The sequence below is a fragment of the Octopus bimaculoides genome, chromosome 7 (assembly GCF_046866305.1).
Source record: "Octopus bimaculoides isolate indiv1 chromosome 7, ASM4686630v1, whole genome shotgun sequence".
Lineage (NCBI taxonomy): Eukaryota > Metazoa > Mollusca > Cephalopoda > Octopoda > Octopodidae > Octopus > Octopus bimaculoides.
In genome coordinates this window covers 74,239,491-74,266,990 of record NC_142934.1, presented here as the reverse complement: position 1 = coordinate 74,266,990, position 27,500 = coordinate 74,239,491, and the positions used below count along the sequence as shown (strand labels likewise).

The following is a 27,500-nucleotide window of genomic DNA, read 5'->3' as shown; positions in this document are numbered from 1 at the left end:
TTTATCGCGTCCAGTATACAGAAAAACGGTAAATAAGCATTAACTAGCTTTGCGAATAGCCACCGGGCTGAATAAAATTCTGTTATATGCAATAGATACAAATTTAGAATAAAACCGTTTCTACTGACTGTAATATGATACATAGATGAATATCTATATGTCATACTTAATGAAAATACGGTATTTTTACATAATTATGATGTAAAGACGCATATAGATGGTCTCACACACACACACACACACACACACACACACACACACACACACACACACACACACACACACATATATATATATATACATATATATTTATAAAATCTTCTTTAGAAAATCATAGAAAGCATAGAAGTGTTCGAGTCAAACACGAGACGCTAGACAAGTACAAGAGATACAAAGAAGAGGTGTACAAAAGATACAGAGAAAAGTGTGTATAAAAGAATCGTTCATGATCCTTCCTATTTTTAATTCCAGTATACATCATATATAAATATATATTACCATGGCTTTCATAATATATATCAAAATATTTTGATTTATATATTATTTATATATCATGAAAGCCATGGTAATATTTATTTATATATGATGTATGTTGGAGGTTTGATACCGTATTTTAATATTTGTTCTATGATCAATGTTTAATTATACTTGACTAATTTATTTGAGCACTTCTTTTTGCAGTCCTATTAACTCTTTGTCTCTTTTGAAAGAAACAATAGCTATTTCTTGACGCGTATATATATATATATATATATATATATATATATATATATATATATATATATATATATATATATATATATATATATACATATATATATATACATATATATATATACATATATATATATACATACATATATATATATATACATACATACATACATACATACATACATACACATATGCATACATACACATGTACATACATAGACATAGCCATACATATATATATATATGCATACATACATGCATATACATACAAATGTACACACACATACATATATATATATATATACATATATATATATATATATACATATATATATATATGTATATATATAGACACCCACATTTACACATATATACATATACACACATTCACAGATATACTCATATACACACACACATATATAAATGCGTATCCATACACATGTACATATACACACATACACACACATACATACACACACACACACAAATATCACCTTCAGTTCACATATACCCACACCTTTGTCTCTCGCTCTCTTTCTATATATATATATATATATATATATATATACATACACACGCACACATATATATATACACACATACACATGTAAACATACACATATATCTATCTACACACACATATACATATATATCCACGCACACATGTGCATGTGCATCTATCGCATTTGTATGTTTACATGTACCAACATACACATGCACACGCACACACACACACATATGTATACGTATCTACACTACTCAAGTATTTAAGGGGTTAGTGAAATGGCATTTTACCTCTGAGGGTTGTTCTCTTCAACGATCGAATGATTGAAATTGTGGGTGTCATCCACTTCTATTTGGATATATATATATATATATATATATATATATATATATATATATATATATATATATATATATACATATACAGAAAAGGAGAGGATCCCGTTATTTGTTGGTTGGTGGGTTGAAATATCATTTTTTTTTTTTTTTGTGTTCAGGAATGGTTTGTAACTCCTGATGAAGAATTCATCTTTATATTTCCGGAAATGATCGTTGTCCGACCATGACTTAAAGAAGGTGAAGATTGTGAATTTTCTCTTTCCGAATGATGCGAAGTGTCCACTACAAATGGTGTTTCTGACAGAGGGGTCTTTAATTTGTTGTTTGTGTACACGAACTCTGTCATGTAGTCCCGTTCCGGTTTCACCAATATGGTACTCTTTACATTGTGGGCAAGTTGCACAGTAAATTAAGTTTTTCGTTTTGCAATTCATGTTGCATTGATTTTGAAAATCTCATTGTTTTTAAAGGAGATTTGTCCACCCTCTTCAATGTATTCACAGGTTCCGCATCGAGGATCCCCCGCATTTTTTAACTTGCATTGTTTCAATGTTAGATGTAAATTTCGCCTTGCAGAGTAGTTTTTTAAAGTCTGGTGCTTGTCGACTGCTATATATCATTGATGAGTCGTTTATGAGTGCATTCATTTTGGAGGATTGCTGGTATGTGAGGGGTGTGCTGATCGGAAATTTAAATAATGGTGTGTGTCTGTTGGTTTGTAAAATAGGTCTGTTTTGATACTTTCCCCTTCTTTAATGATAAGGATATCCAGAAATGGTAGTTCCTTTCTACTACATTCCATGGTGAATTGTATTGCTTCATGAAGCCTGTTTATGATGGAATAGAATCTTTGCAGGTCTTCTTGGTTTCTATTCCTGAAGATGAAGCAATCTTCTAGGTAACGTTTCCAGTTGTTATTAATGTAGGTGGTGAAGTCGTGACTGAACGTTACCTGCAGTTGAGAGTATAGTTTTGACTCTAGATATTCCATAACGAGTGTTGCATATGTTGGGGCTACGTTGGTTCCCATAGTTGTTCCTCTTATTGTAAATATAGTTCGTTACCAAAAAGGAAGTGCTTGCTCTCCAATATTAATTTGAGTCCTTCCAAAATAAACTCTTTCGGGAATCTCTCTGGAATGGAATCTTGATGTTTTGTAATTCATAAGTCAACAATTTCAATTCCTAAGTCGTGTAGGATGTTAGTATATAAACTTGTTACATCAAAGCTGACTAATATTGTGTTTTGGTGTACTGCTAGCGGGATATATATGCATGCTTACTTACTTGCTTAAGACGGCTTATCAAAGGAGATGATAACGTCGATCCAAGACATTCCTCCTCCTCTGCCTCCAGTACATTATATTTTATGGGAACGAACGTGTCTAACAAGATCTATACGAGATAGGCAGATCATCTGGCACTGAGGGTACTGAACGTGACGCCGATCTACAGCCTTACGGGGTTCATGACGACGTTTCCTCCTCTCTTCATGCAGTCTCTTGCGTTCGGTTTCAAAGCGCTCTAATCCAGCATCATACACTGACTTCCATGCCCTCCGACTAATACAAATGAAAGACCACCTGAGATGGTAATGAAAACGAAGTTTTGAACATCAATATATATCCAGTCTCGATCACACTGAAGAGGACCGTCTTTTGGAGTCGGTTACCCGGCATCCGAATCACATGTCCAACCCAACTGAGAAGACGACGAAGGATGCAGGCTTCAACGCTGTAGATTCCAGCCCTCAGGAGGATTTGAGTATGAAACATCTTGTCCTGCCAAGAAAAACTAAGAATACCTTGGAGCGATTTGATATGGAACGCTCCTAGTTGTCTTACCTTGCGCCAACAAAGGGTCCAGCACTCAAACCTGTACAGGAGGGTGGATACATAGACAGCTCGGCAAACGGAGATTTTTGTACTTTCTCAAAAGTTCTTGCTCCAAAAGACTCGTTTGCTGAGTCTCCCGAAAGATGCAGAGATCAAATTGATCCGACGAAGTATCTCGTCATCGTGGAGTCCAGTGTCAGAGATCCTCTGAATTCGGTAATCCCCACGGACCCCACGGCACTTGAAGAGATTTCAGGTCTTCCTATCCCGACAGAACTTGACAACCCCACCACCAACAGTTGATCTCAAAAACATGCGATCTCAAAAACAAGAAGTCTCCCGGCAATGATTGAATTCCAGATGAGATCTACAAGTATGGCGGGCCTTACCTCATATCCCATCTTCACTCTTTGTTTCTTTTCTGTTGGCAGAGGACGACTATACCTGACAAGTAGAAACATTCCAACTGTGCAATATGCAAGCGCAAGGGAGACCGTCCAGAGTGAGGCAACAGCAGGGTGTCCTCTCTTTTGGATTATGCCAGCAAGATCTTCTCTCCTACTCTCCTCCGACTTCTTGTACTTCATGTTATCTGGATTTTGCTTGGATCTCAATATGGATTTCAACCAGAAAGAAACACTTCTGACATGATATTTGTGGCGCGTCTTCTTGAAGGTTTGTGAACTGCAGAGAAATAGATGATACACTTTCATTGATCTAACAAAGGTGTCTGACACAGTTAACTGTCCTATGTTGTGGCGCCTGCTTCAGAAGTTTGGCTGTTCAACAACGTTTCTCTCGTTTGTCCAGAAGTTTCATGATTGTATACAAACGAAAGTAACAATGGGAGGTGAAACCTCAGATCCCTTGGTGTCCTAGTGGGGTAAAACAAAGATGTGTCCTTGCCCCTGTGCTATTTAACATTTACTTGGTGGTTGTAACCCTTCTTTCCAGGAAACAATTCACCGAAGGAGACGGAATTCGTGTCACGTACCGCCATGTTAGCAGCATCTCACCGCCTGAAAACCACATCAAAATTCCTTTCGACCAGGGTGTACGAGATATAGTATGCTGAGATACAATGGCTGTACTATCTCATACCCCCGCCTCTCTTCAACACATATTAAGCAATATACCCACAGCTACTATCAACAATACTCCTACCATCATCAACATGAAAACATGAAAACCAATACAACAAAAACCACTACTATTAACAACTTCTGAATAACCAATTGGCAACTTTTGAATAACCAATTGGCAACACCACTAATAGTAACTGTATGATAGCAATACCTGTAGCTACATACGTCATATGTCAACACAGAGTGTACGTGCATGCGTGTTTGTCTATGTGTGCGTTCATGTATGTGTGAGCAGAGTATGGAATTTTTATTGTTCAAATCAGAGGTGCAAAGGGTAAAGTGTCTATGAATCTGGTAACCCTTCAACTAACTGTAAATACATAATACTTTCTCCTATCACATTCCTTCACTTTTTCATTATCACATTTTCATTCTTACATTCATGCGAATATTTTGCTTTCACACAGCAGTTCTTACTTCGTACTATTCTTTTTTTACTACATATTTGTTGTGGATAATTGCTGATCAGCGGCACTGTCAGATTTACCTACAATTCAAGATGTCTGGAAAGAAGTCATTGAGGAGAAGTGAAGGTACTGTTGCGGAGAGAAACTGTAAAAGCGCTTTACTAGATATTTAACTTGATGTTTAAAGGTAAAAAATCATCCTCATTGACAAACATTAAATCAGTTTGAGTTACTATCAGACTTTTAACGCGAGTGATTCCGGTATGTGTGAGTGTGTGTGCGTGCGGGCGGGCGCGCGTATGTGTGAATTTATGTGTTCATACATGGATACAACACCTGAACGACTGAAAAGATAAGACTTGATTACATCATTCAGTTATTTGTATATGCAACTTTCCATGTGAATACTCTCCTTAAGCCTTCCTTTGTTTATCTGTCTTTTCTACATAATATACCTTATATATATAAATATATACATATGTGTGTGTGTGTCTATATATATATATATATATATGTTTTTATATATATATATATATATATATATACACACACAGACACATACATACACACACACACACACACACACACACACACACACACATACACACACACACACACATATATATATATATATATATATATATATATATATATATATATATTGGCAAAGCAACTGTACGTGTGTGTGTGCGTGCGCTAAACACACGCATTCGCCTACACGCATACACACAGACTCAAATCTACACGCTACATTAATTATAGAGCAGTGAGACAATTCTCACGTAATTTCCTAAGTAGACTAATTTAAGTATATCGCTAACATCGTATAATTTATTGTCCTAATTACAACGATGAACAGGTATCTCATATTAGCTTCACTTTTAAAACTTGCTGCTGGTCCTCATGCAACTCACATGGTAGCAACGTCCAACAGTTAACATTTATATGTTAAGCAAATAGCATCGTTTCGTGTTGAAGTTTTATTCACTGTTCACGTGATGCATAATTTTGAGAACGAAACGTTTGATGAACTGAGTGTGAGATTTAATTAAGAGATTTAAATCGTTGAGACTGAATAAATTAGTGAGAAGTATATATATCTGAAAGAGATCAAGTTTGGAGGAAGAGGAAGAATCTTTTTTACATTACATTTTTATGGTGTGAAGCAACATTTAGCGCTGGGAAATCTACTGAATGAATGTGGGGGGGGGGGGAGGTGTGCATATACGCACGTGTGCATATACGCACGCGTGCACATGCACACCAACACACGCCCAATTAAACCTATCACGTACATGAATACACCAACACGTGCGTGAACATCTTCCTTCGCCATTATAAATGTGTGTGTACGTGCGTACGTGCGCGTGTGTATGAATATATGTACGTATATAAATATACATATTATTCATAGATACATATACATATATATATATATATATATATATATATATATATATATATATATATATATATATATATATATATACTTATACATATATATACGTATACATATACATATACATATATAGATATAGATATACACACACATATACATATATATATAGATACACACACACACACACACACACATATATATATATATATATATATATATATATATATATAAAGCAATATTTCACGATAAAGGAGAAGTGTAACTGTCACTAAATGTGACTAGAGTGTTAAGAAATGCCTACATTGCTAGAAATACAAGCTAAAGTGCTAAAATTCTCAAATACTGTAGTTAACGCACTTGAATGAAAGCATATACACTAAAAGGGTCCTGAATCGTCCGAAAAATGCCGATCGTGAATTCTTGATACTGACGTCAGTTTCAGCAATTTTCGTTGCCTCATCAGTTAAGCCCGTTCGATCTCGGTTTTCTTCAGCTTGCTTCTCTATTAGTATATGTTTCAGTCATCCAAATTAATGGAAGATTTAGCGATACGCAAATGTGCTTACATAAAATAAACATAAACAGCAGATTGTAATATTTCGCCAAAAAGAATTATAATTATAACCTACTTTGCTATATATATATATATATACACGAACACAAGGTTTCACAACGTCTGGGGATTTTTTAAATTAAAAAATGTTAATTCTATAAAATTCTTCGAAAATACAGAATGCCACAAATCTCTTGAAAGGAAGTTTTTCTATAATGTAAGCGCTTTCGCTATTTATAGCTTTCCAAACACATGTGTTATGGTATAAACAACTTCCTCTGCAGAGTTTATCCCATAATACATGTGTCTGAAGACAGCCAAAGTGTTTATGTAATACGAACAAATTTGCGTCATTCTGTTTATTAAGCTTTCTTTTATGTAATTAACAATTTTTAATTTAAAGAAATCCTTCTTCAAACACACACACACACAATCACACCCACCCACTATCTCTTTCTCTCTCACATACACATATGTGTGTGCGTGGATACATACATGCATACATACATACATACATACATACATACATACATATAGGCATACCTCACCCTACGTCGTTAATTGGTTCCAGGAAACACGACTTAAGCCGCCTAGGCTAGACCGAATTTACTTGTCTCTAGGCTAAACCGATAATAACCATTCCCAGTTCTGTACTTTATTTATGAATGCAATAATCAATAATACTTGGTTAATAAAAAACCTATTTCAAGCTTACAAACAAATAATTTTTATTTTTTAATACTGTACAGTAAAAAAAAAAGTAATCTAAATTTGCGAATACAATTTGGTGGTGTTTACCGTACATCGCGGACGCTTTATTTATGAATGCGGTTTGCAATAAGACATGGTAAAATAAAATCCTTTTTTAAGCTTAAAACACAAATCCAGCAATTATTATCATTTTTCAATAGTAAAGAAAATTAATTTTTTATTTATCAATACGTACATACAATTTAATGGTTTACATCGCGGATATAGATGGCTGTGGATCGTCAACATCAACAGATGACTCTGGCTATTGTTGTTGTTCGATACGCTTAAAAAGACTGGTTGAGAGTTCCTTGAACTGTCTTCTTTTCCTTAAGGATTACATTATAAGGAGCAAAAGCTTCGTGACAAGCCCTCATAATCTTGGAAAGGCGTTGAGCATTTCAGTCCATATCCTTGAACATAGAAAAACCTTTTTCGATATATGCAAATGCTTACTGCATTTTCGTAATAGTAAAGTGACGTGGCTCAGGTTCGCCTTTCTCTTCTTGATTTTGCTGCTCGTGAAGCTCTCTTTGCTCGTAGTCACCAACGTTTTGTTGATGGCAACATTTTCAAAGCCCTTAAAATCATTCATGAATTGCACGCATAGCTTCTTCTATATACCGTTCCTAGCCGTGCTCTGTACATCATTCCATGCCACAGCTATGTTCTGTACAGCCTTGTAGATATCGTATCTCTTCCGAAAGTCACGAAGTATGATGGACTCATCAAGATCAGTTGCAGCTATTGCTTGCCGCAGCGTACGCTTCATATAGTAACGCTTAAAGACAGCAATTATTCCCTGATCGATTTGCTACAGAAGAGATATGGTGTTTGGAGGGAGGTATACGACGGTAACGTTGGAGCCAAATTCTACGATCTAAGATAAGAAAAGCCTTAAAAAGAATCCCTTTCTCCTTACAGTACTTCTCTGCTGCTGGGATAAAATGATTGAAGAACCAATCTTCAAAAACAACAACAATAACCCATGCTTTTGAATTAGCCATCCATATAACAAGGAGAGATGCCTTGGGTTTGTTCTTCAGGGCACGGGAGTTGTGTGCATGATACACGAACGATGGCTTTTATTTAAAATCTCCTGCACAATTACCTCTCAACATAATGGTCACACGTTCTTTTGAGACCTTGTAGCCTGGAATAGTTTTCTCCTCCTTGGAAATGAATGAATGCTCTGGCAATTTTTTCTAAACAATCCAGTTTCGTCTACGTTAAACATCTCTTCGGGAGGAAACCCGTTTTTTTTCGATGATTTTTTTAATGTTTTAGGAAATTCCGCTGCTGCTTGTTCGTCAGCTGATACACTTTCACTTTGCTTCTTATAGAATGATAACTTCGTCGCTCCTTAAATCTCATGCACCATCCTTGACTTGCCTTGAACTCTACATCTTTTTCATCTGGATATTTTTTCTTCAGATCCTCAAAGACAAATCTTTCTCTTGAATGATTTCTTGACTAATAGTAGCACGCTGGCGATTCAATCTAACAATCCAAAGAGAAAGACGACTTTCCATTTCTTCAGAGATTTTGCCTGTTTTCTTATTAATGACAGTGTTCTTCATCCCTGGGGCTTCAGATTTGATATGTGCTAAAATGTTGCCCTTATTATGTACAATTGCAATTGCTACCACTTTTTCACCTTTTTCCTGGCGTTTTATTATAACCAGTTTATCTTCCAGCGTTATGGCATGGCGCCTAGCGCTTTCGCTATGAATTTTCTTAAGAGCCATGGGGACAAAAAAAATAATAAAGTTGCAAATGAATGAGAATGAGAAAGCAGCCGATAAGCAGCAGTAAACAAATCTGAATTCAAACCAATCACGGGAATCACGAGTGACAACGACGCCTAACGGTAGATATTGGAACTACAGTGCAATATGAGCTCCGAAAGACCAGAAAATAAGACAACACAGCTGTTTTCATGATTTCGTTCACTAAGCTACACTACTTTATTGTACTATTTTCATATGATTTTATATGCTTTTATTCTTATTTCTAGTGATTTTACGATTCCAATATTTGTGGCGGACAGACGTAAAGTCGAGTAAAATGAATTAAGCTAATTTTTAATTTTCCTTATATAATTTTGGAAAAACCGACGTATAATCGAGAACTACGTAAATCGAAATGATTTAATCCGAGGTATGCCTGTATATATATATATATATATATATATAATAATAATAATAATAATAATAATAGGGATATAAATCCAAATTTACAGGTAAAAACTCAATTAAATTCAATTTATTGAAAATTAAAATTAAATTAAGTTTCACAGTATAAAATATTTTATATAGTTTTAGGGAAAAGAAGCTAGGTTCATGAACTCATCGATGAAAATTCACTGTCACATATAGAAAAATTAATAGTTTAAACTGCAGCAGCGTAGCGATAAGTATCGTTTTTACCTTTGTTAAATGACTTTATATCATTGTTTGAAAAATATATGTATTTTTATATTATTCAATTGATTTTTAATGATAATTTTGGTCGATACCTTTTTTAACACTAAATTAATTAGTAGTAAGTTTATCATCTTAGCCTAAACTAAGACTTCGATTAGATTAGGATTGAATTTTTTCCATTAATACTGTTTATTTTTTTATTTTATTTTATGGGATAAATAACTTGTCTTTTTATTTAATTTCTTTGATCATACAATATAGTTGATTGTTTTATTATGACTTAAGTTATATAAAGTGTAATCTTTCATTCATAATAAAAATCTTCATTCATGTTTTTATATCTACTTATTCTAGAGGAAAGTCCAATAGAACGGAAGACGGAGAGAGAGAGACGATACATAGATACACACCTTCATATATATATATATATATATATATATATATATATATATATATATATACATACATATATACATATATATATATATATATATATATATATATATATATATATATATATATATATATATATATATAAATGTATGTATTATATATATGTATGTATATATATATATATATATATATATATATATATATATATATATATATATATATATATATATACATATATATACATAAATGTATATGCAAATACGCACATGTACAGCTGCGTCATGTTGTATTAATAATAAACCAGTGCAACATGAAAATTAAATATGCACCATCGATGTTTCTCAAACTGGCAAACAACGATGAAAAGAACTTTTGTACGTATCGTTTTATGTTTTTCTAGTTGCTAATTTAATCAATTGCGGAAAGAGATTCAGTCTTTCATTTTCTCAACCATTTTCCTTAATATGTGCTCGTGTTAGTCAAATAGGAGACCTCCATGAAATCTCAATCAAATCACGCACACGCCACAGTCTTAAAAAAGAAAGTATACGTATATTATATAGATGCACTAGCTATTTAAAAAGCGGGATGGTTACTGTTAGAGTGGTTGTAGTCATGGGTCTGCTTGTCCACCGGTAACGTTGGCCTGCAGACACTAAACTCTAGTCCACAAAACGTGCTCTATCTTTTGTATCGTTACTTCAGCAACCTCTCTGTTTAATCTCGAGCTGTTTGATCTCGACTCGCCTTCACTCGGATCCATTCAAAGCATTCGTTTTTGTCTTCTTTCGTCACTCATATGGTCTCCACGCCCTCAGGCGCTGCGCTAGACAATTTCTTTCCCAAAACTTTTAGCTCTTTGAAATTCCCACCCTGCACATGTTTTTTTTTCCCTGTAGCCGCCATTCATAACTTAAATAAAAACAAAAAAAAATTGCTCCGTCGATCTCACCAGTCACGGATTGTCGGCGAAGACCGTGGGTACTGTCCTCTCCCACCCAATCCGATCAAAGCCATTAAAGAATTTGTTTAATGCTATGTGAAAATGTTTTTTATAGAAAAACACAGAAAGTTTTTAGGTATTTTCTCATTATTAGATGACATTTTTATATTCTTATCCGAATATACAATATTTCCCAGTCCTAAGTAATTGTAGTTTGATATTTTTTCTCATTATAAGCTTTTTTATGCATTTTATTACGGTCGTTTTAAAGAGAGGCTCGTTATATTACGTAGCGTCAGTGTCTTTCAGACTTGAAACATTTATAAAATTTATGCATCGATGTATAAAGACCGAAGAGTAGTTACGTGATGTATATTTAAAATCGATGAACCTTAAGCGATTCAAACGTTTTGTTTGCGGAAGGAGGGATCAAATATTGTTTCATTTTTTTTTTTTTAATCTTTTGTCTTTTACACTTTTCAGGCATTGGACTGCGGCCATGATGTGATTTAGTCGAACAAATGAATCCCAGTACTTATTTTAAATCCTGGTACTTATTCTGTTGGTCTCTTTTGCCGAATCGTTAGCTGCAGCGACGTAAGTAAACCAACACCGGTTATCAAGGGATGGGCGAGAACAAACACAAATACACACACATATATGTTTGTATGAATTATGTATACGATGGACTTCCACACAGTTTCCGTCTGTCAAATACACTCACAAAGCATTCGTTGGTCTGGGGGCTAGAGTAGAAGACACTTGCCCAAGGTGCCGCGTAGTAGGACTGAATGCGAAACCACATGGTTGCAAAGCGAGCTTCTAACCCACGCAGCAATGATTCGAAACATTGAGTAACCAACACCAACCGTTATTGGCAACAACTGTAAAACTACGACGTAAATGTATTTTTAATATTTTGAAATATCTAAGGCGACGAGCTGGCAGAAACGTTAGCGCGCCGGGCGAAATGCTTAGCGGTATTTCGTCTGCCGTTACGTTCTGAGTTCAAATTCCGCCGAGGTCGACTTTGCCTTTCCTCCTTTCGGGGTCGATAAATAAAGTGCCAGTTACGCACTGGGGTCGATGTAATCGACTTAATCACCTTGTCTGTCCTTGCTTGTCCCCTCTATGCTTAGCCCCTTGTGGGCAATAAAGAAATAAGAAACGTTAGCACCTCGGGTGAAATGCTTAGCGGTGTTTCGTCTATCTTTACGTTCTGAGTTCAAATTCTGCTGAGGTCGACTTTGCCTTTCATCCTTCCTTTCAAGGTCGATAAATTAAGTACCAGTTGCGTACTGGGTTGATCTAATCGACTGGTCCCCCTCCCCCAAAATTTCGGGCCTTGTGCCAAGAGTAGAAAAGAATATTTTGAAATATCTAGGAAATTTTATGACGCAAGTGATTATTTGATGTATTAGAAAAAAATTTAATATAATTTTAAGCTCTGTTTCCGAAAATCCATGATTAATTTTTTTATTCTAATTCTTATAAGTTTGTTTAAATAATAAAGCTATTCAAGAAAAATCAGAAAAATCGGTTCTGAAATAAATATATTTTATAGAGTGTATGATTCTATAGAATCCTTCTAGAAATTATTTAACAGTATATCCTTTCCAACCGTACCCACTTATCCAACCTGTTTACACCCTTCTCGTCATCCTTATTGACTTTCACCCCTACCTTCAGCTCTATCCTGGTTATAAAACATCATCCACACGAAACTACAAACCTACAAGACTCAGAATGGAGTTCAAGTGTATTGTAAAAGTTGTTAGAAAATTGGGCAAAATGTTGAATGGTATTTAGTTGGGGCTCACTACCTGTGTCCAAATCCCGCCGCGGTCAACTTTGCTTTTTATCTTTCCGAGGTCGATAAAATTAAGTACACTGAAGTGTTGGGGGTAGTTAATAATTTTATAATGCATCCTAAACGTGAAGGAAATAATATTCTTTTACTTGTTTCAGTCATTTGATTGCGGCCATGCTGGAGCACCGCCTTTAATCGAAGAAATCAACCCCAGGATTTATTCTTTGTAAGCCCAGTACTTATTCTATCGGTCTCTTTTGCCGAACCGCTAAGTTACGGGGACGTAAACACACCAACATCGGTTGTCAAGCGATGGTGGGGGACAAACACAGATACACAAATACATGCATACACACACACACACACACACACACACATATATATATATATATATATATATATATATATATATACGACGGGTTTCTTTCAGGTTTCGTCTACCAAATCCACTCACAAGTCTTTGGTCGGCCCGAGGCTATAGTAGAAGACACTTGCCCAATGTGCCACGCAGTAGGACTGAACCCGGAACTATGTGGTTGGGAAGCAAGCTTCTTACCACACAGCCACTCCTTCACCTTGAAGCTACTCCTAATAGAAGATAGAAAAATATTCACATGAGAGTTGCAAACTTCGCTACTCAAACTGTCACATAGGACATACAAGTACAACACATTTTCGTCGGTTGGACTGGACATGCATTTACAACATAGAACCATTATAATACATTATAACACAAAATACGAAACAAAACTAAATGAAAAGGCTTTAGTTTACAACACTACAGTCTTATACAGAATTCGACACACACACACACAAAAAAAAACTAGATTATCTATAGAGACTGTATTACAAGCAAAATACGAACAATATATTGGTTTCAAATTTTGGTACAAGACCAAAACACAAACAAAATATAAATACACATATATAACACTCGTGTAATAAATTTAGAACAATTACTGATTCATGAAAGATATTTGTAACTAACTGTTAAAATTTTTTAATCTGGCGATAATGATTTTATCAGTTACAATATCATTCCTATGATACTGGCTGCCTCTTATTAAAACGTGGTGATAATAGCGTCACTTTCACCACTTCATTCAGAAGATTAGACGAAGATATAGAACTGTTAATAGATTTAAGACCGTTATTTTCCAAACATAAATTACGAATTAGGAAATATTTAAGTTCATCAAAATATTACATATTTTGACATTTCTATTTCTTCTGTACCAACATATACAAGGTTCCCTAAAAGATAATATAATATTTCAATACTTAAATTAGTGTCAATATACTTCAGAATATTGAACTGGCAGAATGGTTAGCACATCGGAGAACATGCTTAGTGGCATTTCTTCCGACTCTTTACATTCTGAGTTCAAATGCCGCCAAAGTCAAGTTTGTTTTTCATCCTTTCGAGATCGATAGAATAAGAACAATTGAGAACTGCAGTCGATGTAATCTTCTTCCCGCTCTCTTCAACATTGCTAACCTTGTTCCAAAATGAGAAAGAATATAATTTGTACATGGGGTATAAACCCTTGGATTTGACATCAAAACGTTGAAGGCGATAAGATAATTTAATTATAAAAGAATGAAAACAATATTGATGACAGGATGAAAACAAACATATCTAAAAGAAGTAAATCGAAGTTATATACATTTAACAGATGGCCACATATATCTCAAGATGGTCAACCTTGTCAGAATATGAGAAAGGCTCAAATTCTGAAGAGGAAAAACAAAATTGTCACCGCTGTTACTGCTACTAATTTGGGCACAAGGCCAGCAATTTCGGGGTAGGGGATAAGTCGATTACAGCGATCCCAATACTCAACTGGTACTTATTTACCTACTCTGAAAGGATGAAATGCAAAGTCGAACTCAGGGGACTTTGAACTCAGAATGTAAAGATGGACGAAATGTGGCTAAGCATTTTGCCTGACGTGCTAAACGATTCTGCCTGCTCGTTGCCTTAGTAATAATAATAATAATGAGAAGAAGAAGAAGAAGAAGAAGAAGAATACTTTGCAACAAGTATGGACTTGACAGAGCAAAAAAGTGCTACGAACATAAACCCGAAGGCATCATCGAAAATGATAATGCAAGAATCCTATGGGATTTTACGATTCAGTGCGACCATAAGATAGAGAATAGGAAACCAGACATAGTGTTAATTGAGAAAGAAAGCAAACGATGCTGGATCATAGATATAGCATACCCAGCTGACAACAAGGTATGCGATGAGGAAGAAACAAAAGTCGATAGATACGACGGATTAGCTTGGGAGGTTAAGCAATTGTGGTGGATGAAAAAAGTGGTAGTAGTACCAATAATTTTCAGAGCCCTGGAAAGAGTGAGCAAAAATCTTGAAGAAGTACATGGAACAAACAAGGGCTGCAATAAGGGTGGAGCACTTGCAGAAAACAGCACTGCTTGGAACCGCTCGAATAACAACAACAACAACAACAACAACAACAACAACAACAACAACAACAACAACAACAACAATAATAATAATGATAATGATAATAATAATAATAATAATAATAATAATAATAATAATAATAATAAAAAATAATAATAATAATAATAATAACGGTGCTCGAAAAATAAGGGGTGTTACCTTAGTTTACTAGTAGTGAACAGCTGGCACCGTAGTACATCTCCAGCATTAGAAGCTATGCAAAGATAATAAATATTAATGATAATATTAATAATAATAATAGTAATAATAATAATAATAATAATAATAATAATTATAATAATAATAATAATAATAATAATAATAATAACGATTTCTAATCTTGGGACAAGGCCTGCACTATCAGAGGAAGTGTAAGCCAATTACATCGACCACATCGCTCAAATGGTACTTATTTCATCGACCCCGAAAGGATGAAAGGCAAAGTCGATCTCGGCGGAATTTGAACTCAGAACGTAAAGATGGGCGACATGCTGCTAAGCATCTTGCCAAGCATGCTAATGATTCTGCCAGCTCACCGCCTTACTGCTATTAATAATAATGATTATGATGATGATAATGTCGGTAAGTTGTAGGCGGAGTATATAGGCGTTAATCTATTTTCTCACAGTTTTCATTTTGTTGTCCCATCATAAACACGGAGGTGTCAAGACGAGCAGAATAAACACGAAATTATTATGAAAGTTTGCTTTGTATCTTTCTTTGAATGTTTGTCTACTTACATTTTTTTTACATTTTTACAAACAACAACAAAAGCTATAACAATAACAAAAGTAAAAAAAAAAAAGAAAATTAAAAAAAGAAAAAGAAAGAAATTATGCAGAGCTGACAAATGTCAAAACCATTCAACATGATGAAGAGATTGTTGAATTACAAATGACTGACAATGGTATTGTTTTTAAGTTTAGATTGTCTCAACGTATTGTTGAATTTCAACATTAGTTTCTTAATTTCGTCACTGAGTAACAGATGGTCGAGGCGATAAGGGTGGCGGAGGATCGTTGGGCTACCAGTTGCGCTGTTTGTCGGATGGTATTCTATAACCTTAATACTGTCCACAACCGACACACTTTCTTGATGTTTCTATAGATATAATTATATATTGAAGGTTGTTGAAGATAATGATGATGTGTAAGCCCACGTCAGCTCTGATCCAATTGAACAATAGAACATAGATAGTTGGTTGAATGACAGATTTATTGTACCAGATATATCATACCTCTTCCCAAGCTTTCACATCCTGATATATTACTTACTCAAGCTCTTCGCTCCCTATGGATCCTAGGCCATCGACGTTTTTTCTCCACTGTTCTCCACTCTTCACTATCTTTTCTACTTCTCTCCAACTGATTCCCTGTAGCTTTGCACCTTTTTTCCGGATTTTGCTACACTGCGTGATAAGCTTTCCTGGGTGAAGGTATTTTCTCTCCTAGTTTTTGTTGGTTTTGAATTGTCATCGATACTCCTGTAACTTTGTTTTTTTTTTCTCCGTAGGAATATTAGCCCTATACAAACTCGTTTTTACCACTGGGATGAAGTAGTCCATGTTGACCTGGCTTCTATCCTTTAATCTGTCCAGTATAGGAACCACCAGAGGCTTGCAATCCGCTGGCACTGCTCTCAGGGCCATTGAGACACACAAGCCACCAAACCGCAACATGAAGTGGAAATTCTGAAATGCAGCGGTTAATTGTTTGTGTCATGTTACAGTATAACAATCTACACATATTATATACTCTCTCCGCTGTCAAAATAGGTTTCTGTATTTCTATAGATTCTGATGCTGACCACAAGAAAAGCTGGCAAGCTGAAGTTGATCCAGTGGTACAAGTTACAAATGTTAGCAGTAGAATCACTGTTAAATTAATGAGTGTGTCATAAGCTTAGTAACGTTGAGTTCAATGCCTTCTATGTATATAGCTTGCAGAAAGAGTGAGTTCAGCCGGGTTGATTTGCTGTCATAAATGAAACACGTAAAAGGATTTTTTTGTTTCAAGTTGTATCCCTTGTGATTACAAAGGATGATGGCATTCACAAATACAGATGCGTTTATTGATTTGGTGGTTTTCCTTTCACCACTAGTAAAGCTATATCCAAGACAAATTCCATTCTATTTTATTAGCACGCCGGACAAGAATGCTAAACGGTATTTCTTCCGGTTTTACCACCATTGTCAACTTTTCCTTTCATCCTTTCGAGGTCGATGAAATAAAGTACCAGTCAAGGACTGGGAATCTACTAAGAATTTCTGATCTTGTACCAAGATTTAAAACCATTATATAGTTAGGAGAAATATTTGACTCCAAAAGCAGTAGATTATCAGAATCGGTAGAAGGTTCTTTTTAATGGCGAGTTAGAGATGTATGACTCTCTTTGGATTTCGAGACTAGTGAGAGGAAAGGGCAGAAGTTATTATCAGGAGATCTAAAGAGGGGATGCTATCTAGACTCCTCTTACTCGCCATTAAAAATACCGGATGTGGACTCTACCTTAAGAGACAGATCATCGGGTTAAACTGGGATATGGATTAAGTTATGCATCCCCCGTTACCGCCGAAGTCGACTTTTTTTTTCACTCTTTCAGTGTCATTAAAGTAAATAGTAATCAAATACTGACCGATATATTCGAGTAACTCTTTTTTCTTAAAATGCTTTAACTTGTGACTAAGAAGGAAATCAAAATTAATTAAACAGTTAATAAATATTAACAAAAATAATTTTTCTCAATGTGTTGTTAGAATTTGAATGTATTTTCCACTACTAGATATTAGAACCATCAATCTGTGAAATTAAGTGTGTTACTAAGTAGCTATACTTTATGTATGAAAAGATTTATTTTAACTCATTTTTCTTCTCTTTTTTTTTTTTCGTATAACCGATTATGTTTTTCATACAAACATGTTTCCAGTATATAACCATATAACCAAAATCTTTGTTTTTAAAAACGCCAAATTCCACAAAAACATATAGTTGTTCTGTCTAAGCCCTTCTGAGCAACTAGAGGCAGATATTCAATCTAGTAATCAAGCAAACTGGATATTAAAAAAACATACTGTATACAGTATGGACACTGTATACAATCCAACGCTGGACACTGTATACAATCCAACGCTGTACAACAATCATGCCATGCCAAATTGGAAAACAATCATACTGTTATAGAAGAAAGAGAAGTTGGCTCAAACGAATCTACTAAAACTGGAAACGTTATATTACATCTTTACAGTGAAATCAGAGAACTGTATCAGAATCCTCTAAATACATACTTAAAGTAATGAAACAGGTAAGACACAACACAGAAATGAGGGAGAACATTACAAAAGAGTACTATAAAATAGTCAGACAAGCACTGAAACTAAATTCAATGATAGAAGTAAGATAAATGGTATAAATACGCGAGCCAACGCAATTATAAACCTCAGTTTCAACATAATAATAAATTAGAAGTCGAATGGACTGAAGAGTTTAGACTGAAAAGTTAGGAATCTTCTATGAAAGTTTCCAAGTTGCCACCTTTAAACTGATATATTATATATCTACTCTTTACACAGGGATAATAGGGTCAGATATAAAAACAAAGAACAAATACAAAGTAACAACAGTGAGGCTAGAAAAATACTTTAAAACAAAGGGAAACTGGTTACTGTTAAAAGGGACAAAAAGAAAGCAAAGATTTTTACGATAAGGAAACAATAGATTACAAACTAGGAAAAAATGATGCTGATGGAGGTCAAGTTATCTATCAGAGTACGCCAGTTTTCGTTCTTGATAATACTTTCTACTGGATGCACAAGGCCTCAAATTTGGAGGAAGGGATTAAGTTGATTACATTGATCCCCAGTGCGTAACTGGTACTTATTTAATCGATCCCGAAAGGATGAAAGGCAAAGTCGACATAGGCAGAATTTGAACTCAGAACGTAGCGGCAGACGAAATACCGCTAAGCATTTCGCCCGGCGTGCTGACGATTCTGCCAGCTCGCTGCCTTATTTTCTTGATCTTGATAATAATATCGGAACTGTTTACCTTAATTCCATTATCAGTCTGGACAAGAATGTCTCAAATTATTGCATCGAGCCTTGTCAGAAAGTTAATGTAACAGACAACATAATTCTGAAGAAAAATTGGAGAGAAAAATTACTGCAAGGCTCGACAGAAAAGAAGTAAGCTAAACGTGCTCTGAGCCAAAAACAAAAGTGGAAGGTCTGATTTTAGCACGAAGAGACAATCGACCACATCATTTCTAGCTCCAGTAGTAGCAAAGTCAGTATTTGTCCACAGAAGCGTTCAAGTCGGTAATATGGGTCATCTGTCAACAATATGTCAATACTTCGACGGGCAAACATAAGTGGTATAAGCATGTACCAAACACAGCACATGACAACAATCTGGTCATAATAATCTAAGATGTGTCTATTCATACTGACAATGTAATCAATGTAAACCGTCCAGATATAATTATCAAGGACAGGAAATAAAATGCCAGTACCTCGACAGACACCTCGAGCCTTGCAACAACAATCTATAACAATGACACAATTCATTCAACACATACTGTTTAGAATCATCACCCAGTAATATTACACAACCTACACAAAACATGCACTGCAGAATAACCACCGAAATTCTTCAATCCACTCAACTTCTAATTTATTATGCTGAAAATAATTGCAATGGCTAGTGTATTTATACTGACTAGTAAATCGACCCATCTATGATGGGGCATAAAATGGGGGAGGGAAATCATAACAGCAGTATGTATTGAGAAATGTGTAAATGGACTTCATAGATTACTGGGTGATGTGTTAGAGAAAGCACATTATAGTTGGTGATACAGCATTCTATTGCAGCTATATGCCATATGTTTGCGACTAAGTGGCATGTGATGACGATTCACTCCCGAACTGAAATAGGCTCCCAACCTTTGTATCATGAATGGTTGTATAGACCACTCCTAAAGAAAGCCAGAGCTTCCTTTGACCACTACATAAAAAGTTTTAAGAAAAAATGTTATTTAGATATACTTTTATTTTAGTTGTTTACACTATTTTACGCTTGTTTATACTCTTATACATTCAAAGTTCATAAATTTCCTTATTTAAATTATGAACCATATTCCTTCGATAATATCAATATGATTACAAAACGCCTTTGTAGGCTATATTTTCTGTTTGATCGACACTAATTTTCAAATTGCTGACGTCCGTTGCTCTACTCATGGTGACGTATAACTGGCCGTGTGTAAAAATACACCTGCACGATCTAAAGTGTGGTCCTGTGCCTTGTTTGCTGTGAATGCGCGAGCGGAATCTTTAGAGTTACAAAAAATCAAGCTAAGACTTACCTCTCACTGTTCTATGCGAATAATGTCTGGATGTTCTGGTACCATGGGTTATTTTGATTGAGAAAACTGAGATGTAAACAACAGCCGCTTCGATTAGCTGTTTCGAACACTGCTCGAGACTGACACACTTCAATAACCACTAAATAGTCACATACACTATATACTGACATACATCACGTCCATTATAGTAAGATTATCTTATTTCTATCATTGAATTTAATTAAGTGCTTGTCTGATTATTTTATAGTACTCTTTTATAATTTTCTCCCTCATTTCTCTATGTTGTGTCTTACCTGTTCCATTACTCTCAGTATGTATATAGAGAATTCTGATATAGTTCTCTGATTTCACTGTAAAGATGTAATATAACGTTTCCAGTATTAGTAGACCCGTTTGAGCCAACTTCTCTTTCCTCCATAACAGTATGATTGTTTTCCAATTTGGCACATACTCTTACATCGTCGACGCACGATATAACATAACCCACAAATTACGACCGACAAATCATGTAACTCATATTCGAAACAATTTTCAATTGATGCAATGGCACAACTCACAACAACACATTATCTTGCATACCAACCGACATTAAAACACGTAACACGTATGAAACACTATCATCGCCCAACAAAATACATTACGCCAGAGGACTCCAGCCTTCTTCTTCTTCTCCGAGGACTCTTTTCGTGCAAAGCGATGTTTTTTTTCCATGGACCGGAAGATCATGTGCATAATAAAACACGATAAAGTGCATAATGTATAATTTAATTAGTACAAATATAATACATATACTTTGGTTTCAAATTTTGGCACAGGACCAGCAATTTCGGGGGAGGGGTAAGTCAATCGCATCGACCTCCAGTATTCAACTAGTACTTCTTTTATTGACTCTGAAAGGATGAAAGGCAACGTCGACCTCGGCAGCATTTGAACGCAGAACATAAAGTTGGAAGAAATGCCGCTACACAATTTACCCCAACGCGGTAACAATTCTACCAGCCCGTCGCATTATAATACATATATATTACATACATATTACATACATAATGTATATATATATATATATAAATATACATACATACACACACACACACACACACATATATATATATATATATATATATATATATATATATATATATATATATATATATATATATATTTATATACTAGCAAACGCCCATTGGACGGTTTGTATAGGTGAAGAGGGTTAACTTGGACGGTTTTAAGTTGTGGAGATATTTGGTGATTGTATGGGGTTGTTACTTTTGGTTAGGGCATTAAAGATTCCTGAGACATTAAAACTGTTGACTGTTTCTTCTAAATAAGGAAAATTGATGGATAGTGAATCTTAACACAGTGAACCTTTTCAAAATTGTCATGAGGCCAATAAAATGAAGGAAAGCTGTTCAGCCCACAATATATACAACTTCCAGTGGAATCGGACAACATAATTAACCTTAAACTTGTTGTACTCAAACACTTACACATTAGGATAAACACAATGTACTCTTCCATAGTACATACCTCATGTTGACATCTATACGTCAGATTGAACGCTATTTTATCTCCAAAGTGAATATTGCAAGTGATATTTACGCAGTAAACAGTTCTTTGGCTTTTGCATTTGACGACTGTTGCTTTACGAATTTTATTTCGATTTTCATTGGCGTAGTGATAAGAACTACGTGATAAGTAACATTAGTTTCGAATAAAAATATAAATGGAAGTTTTAATCACCCGATGGACAAGCAAACTGAAACTGCTAGTCAATAAAGGCGCAAAAATACTTAGGGAAGTCTCACTTCTCTCAAAAACTGACACAAAAAGAGTTGAAACTCGGGGGTGAAATAACACAATGTGCAATAAAATAACATAAGGCACGTTCTTTGCAAATCAATTTTATCTCAAAAATTGAACAATACCGCTTATTTTTTTTTAAGTTGGATGAGAAACGATAGGCAAGGTTTTAGATTTAACAACCTCCCCCAAATTTTTCACGTTTTATAAGCAATCAATTAGTTTTTTCTACTTTCAGTTGAATTTTGTTGAGAATATCTTTAGAAAATTATTTTGATTTTTATTGACGTAGTGTTAAGAATAACGGGATACGTAACAGTAGTTTCGTATAAAAATAAAAATGGAAGTTTTAATCATCCGATGGACAGGCCATAAGGATTACAACAATACCGATTCTCACTTTGAAACCGACAATTTTGAAAATCTTTTTAGATTACGGAACGCCCCGCTCTCTCATGCATCCATGTTTAAAATTTCAGTGCGATTGAATGAACAATACTCGAGTTATAAGTGCACAAAAAACAGACAGAACGGGATTTATATATATGTGTGTGTGTGTGTGTGTGTGTGTGTGTGTGTGTGTGTGTGTGTGTGTGTGTGTGTGTGTGAGACGCAATGGCCAGTGGTTAGGGCAGCGGACTTGCGGTCATAAGATCGCGGTTTCGATTCCCAGACCGGGCGTTGTGAGTGCTTATTGAACGAAAACACCTAAGGCTCCACGAGGCTCTGGCAGGAGGTGGCGGCGAACTTTGCTGTACTCCTTCACCACAACTTTCTCTCACTCTTTCTTCCAGTTTCTGTGGAGTGCTCAGCCACTTGCACGTTAATTTCACGATCAGATCAACTGGGACTCTCGTCGTTGTAACCGACGAAGTGCCACGTCATATATATATATCTAACGTCCTGTACCCTGATATGCATGTATATACACATGTAGATGTAAGTATGTACATATATGTGTGTATACATGTATATATATTCTTTGTATTATATATATATATATATATATATATATATATATATATATATATATATATATTACACATAAACAGACTGCGATAGTCAAAAGAAAAAGAAACAATTCAATTTTAATTTATTGTTTCTGTACGGCCCGATGGTTGGGGTTCTACACAATAAACATATGTTACTCTAAAGTAATGTCAGAAAGAACAATGCTACCCACACGGAATGGCACACGACTGTGGGGTTGAAACAGTAAAAAAAAATAACAACCGCTGGTATAGGTACAAGGTCTGAAAATTGGGGAAAGGGTTAGTCGATTAAATTGATCCCAGTACTTGTTTGATTTTATCAAAATCTATAGGATGAAAAGCAAAGTTAACTACGGTAAAATTTGAACTCGAAATACAAAGAGCCAGTACAAATACCGCAAAGGATTTTCCCGATGCACTTTACGATCAAACCCGTCCAAAACAACTACTAATAATGATTTCTTAATATACGCATGCAGCCAGAAATTTGAGGAAGAGAACAGTCGATGATATCGGCCCCAGTACTTGACTGATATCTTGCTTCATCGACCTCGGGAAAATGAAATGTAAATTCGTTGCAACTGAGATCTGAGCTGAGAACGTATCGCGGCCTAACGAAATGTGTCCAGTCTTGGAGAACGTGCAGATATCATAAAGACTAACCCCTCATTTTTGACTAACATATTTTGATTCAAAAATACGAAAAAAAAAGCAGTACAATATTCTTTTCTACTCTAGGCACAAAACCCAAATTTTGGTGGCCAGTCGATTGGATCGTCCCCAGTACGCAACTGGTACTTAATTTATCAACCCCGAAAGGATGAAAGGTAAAGTCGACCTCGGCGGAATTTTAACTCAGAACATGAAGATAGACGAAATACCGCTATGCATTTCGCTCGGCGTGCGAACGTTTCTGCCAGCTCGCCGCCTTAAAAACAGTACAATATTGAATAAGCGGTGTCAGACACAGTAAAGAGTAGTTTCCCACCTTAGAGAGACCGTTATTTGCGTTCAGTCTTCTGGATATTATTCCATTTAATTTCCGATGCTAATACTTCGGAATACGTTTCCCCTCTCTCAATCAGAGGATCTTTGTATCCAAAAAAAAAAAAAAGAAGAAACTGGCATTAATTTATATAAAAATGCAAAAGATGGAATTAGAATTTTTTTTAACATGAATACACTCCTAACAATGGCACAAAACACTATTTTCGTTTATAAGGTAATTGTTCAAATGACACACACACATACATATATATATATACAACGGGCTCCTTTCAGTTTCCCTCTACCAAATCCACTCACAAGGCTTTGGTCGACCCGAGGCTATAGCAAAAGACACTTTCCCAAGGTGCTACGCAGTGGGACTGAACCCGGAACCATGTGGTTGGGAAGCAAGCTTCTTACCACACAGCCAGTCTGATAGATAGATAGATAGATAGATAGATAGATATTCTAATGGTAAATTGAACCAATTACTGATGTATAATTAAACAATAACCGCTTCTCTCCTTCTCCCGTTCTTCCTTCAATCCCTCCCCACTCTCTCTCTTTCTCAAAATCACTAGTATGTTATATATGTAATAAAATGTTTATAAAGTGCATATGTCTAAAGAGAGAAAGAGAGATGGGAAGAGAACGCGCACCTAGACCTGCGGAGAGGAAAACATGTGACTCCGGTATAATATACAGGCCTGAGAAGATGAGCAGAACACGTGCCTCAGCTATATTATACATGATATGTGAATCTTTTGAGAAGAATGAAAATAGACATAGTCCAATTGCTGACCATATTCACTTAGCTTAGAAAACATATAAAAAAAAAAAGAAAGAAAGAACTTCACAGTAAGAATAAATTTGTTCAGGTATACAAATAAATCATTCTCTATGATGTGAAGTGTATTCTATAATTAACTTCACACACTGTTTTAACATTAAAGCGGTCTTTTTTTTAAAGATTTTGAAATGCCACCAAACCATAAATAAGTCACACAGAAATATAGCGGGATTTGAACTCTCATAGACTCAAATCACCAAGATGTAAACAAGTCACATTGAAAAAGAAAATTCTGAATCGTAGCCAAAAGGAAGATACTGCACAACTGACTGTTTTGAGCTGTCTTCTTGTTTTGTTTTGTTTTTTGTTCGAGATAACAATTTTTTGTAGAGAAAACCATACTAGATTCAATTCAACAGTATTACAGATAGTTTACTGAAACGAAAAGAATAAAAGTAAATATTTAACACTGGTTAGATTCAAATTCACAAGATAATGTGGCTAAGTTCGCTTCGCAACTGTGTAGTTTCGGGTTCAATCATAATGCGTCGTACCTTGGGCAAGTGTCTTCAACCACAGCTTCGAGTCAATCAAATCTTTGCAAGCGAAATTTGGCTGACAGAAACGGTGCAGAAGTCTGCCGAATGGTTTAACACCTACACATAGTGCTGTGATGTTCTTTAACGGAATCAACTCTTTTGACTGGTATTTGACTGGTATTTATTTTATCGATCCCGAACGGATGAAAGGCAAAGTGAACCTCAGTGACATTTCAACTCAGAACATAAAGACAGACGAAGTGCCACTAAGCACTTTGTCCGGCGTGCTTAACGATTCTGCCAGCTCGCCGGCTTCAACTTAACTAAATAACAAAAGGTGACTTCATCCGGTACACTTGTTCTTTCTGCGATTTCACAAGTCCTGTAGAAACAGTCACAGAATCTGTTTTTATGACACAAATTATCAGTGATCTAACAATTTGTGTTAAACCTGCTTAATTGTAGTTTTTAACAAATGACTCGCTCAGAAGTCATGCTTTGAAACTGAATAATATCGTGGTAGTCATGACAGCCATTTAAACAGCCATGTGCCTTATATTCACTTTTATTTTATTCTGTGGTATTATTATATTATATTATAAACAGGCGCAGTATGGTCGAATGGTTACAATGTTTGCTTGCAACTTACAAGTCCCTAGTTCAGTCTGATCACCTGGTGTCATGCTGTTTTCTACAGGCTCGACTCGATTCATTCTTTATGAATGAAACAGGATGGACAGAGACTGGAAGACTGTATTGAAGACAGTCGAGTAGATTGTTCTTGTAAGTCAAAGTGGGCGGTATTGCCCCTCTGGGGGCGGTGGAAAGTTCCAAAGGAACGTTGAAGAAATGTGGGGCGATAATGGGGTAGGGTAGCTATTCATGTAAAAGAAGCGAAATAATGGGTTAATTAGGTTAAGTTTTATTTGTTGAATACAGTTGCTTTGAATTTGCTTCAGAAAGAGGTCTATGCTTGTGATGGTTAGTTGGGGTGGGGTTGCTAGGAATGTGGCTTGTAGGTGTCAAAGGAGCGGCAGCCCGGAAAGTTTGGGAACCACTGTTGCAATTCAAAACGTATAGCCTTCCCACACCCTGTATGGCGTTGATTCTATTCGAAAACTACGTTAAGAATACACGAGATCCACACACACACACACACACACACACACACACACACACACACACACACATATATATATACATATATATTTATATATATATATATATATATATATATATATATATATATATATATATATATATATATATATACATATATATATATATATTTACTGGGAAAGGCCGGTTTATCGGGTAGAGACCCATGACCTCCTTAAAATA

The 27,500-nt window shown here is 35.4% G+C and overlaps 2 protein-coding genes across 5 annotated transcripts in view; both read right to left on the bottom strand.

Moving 5' to 3' along the window:
- LOC106869748 (uncharacterized) overlaps positions 1-27,500 on the bottom strand; it is a 66,035-nt gene that overhangs the window by 33,869 nt on the left and 4,666 nt on the right. For 2 of the 4 annotated variants that reach the window (XM_089355496.1, XM_052969741.2), the window contains one exon: positions 15,850-15,904. The exons of the other annotated variants lie outside the window; for them this stretch is intronic. The gene's annotated coding sequence lies outside the window, so the exon portion shown is untranslated. The remainder of the gene's footprint in view (positions 1-15,849; positions 15,905-27,500) is intronic. 4 annotated transcript variants of the gene reach the window in all.
- On the bottom strand, positions 9,076-9,393 carry LOC149134771 (putative CENPB DNA-binding domain-containing protein 1). Its single transcript, XM_089355823.1, has one exon. The coding sequence runs from the start codon at positions 9,391-9,393 to the stop codon at positions 9,076-9,078; it is 318 nt and encodes a 105-aa protein (XP_089211949.1).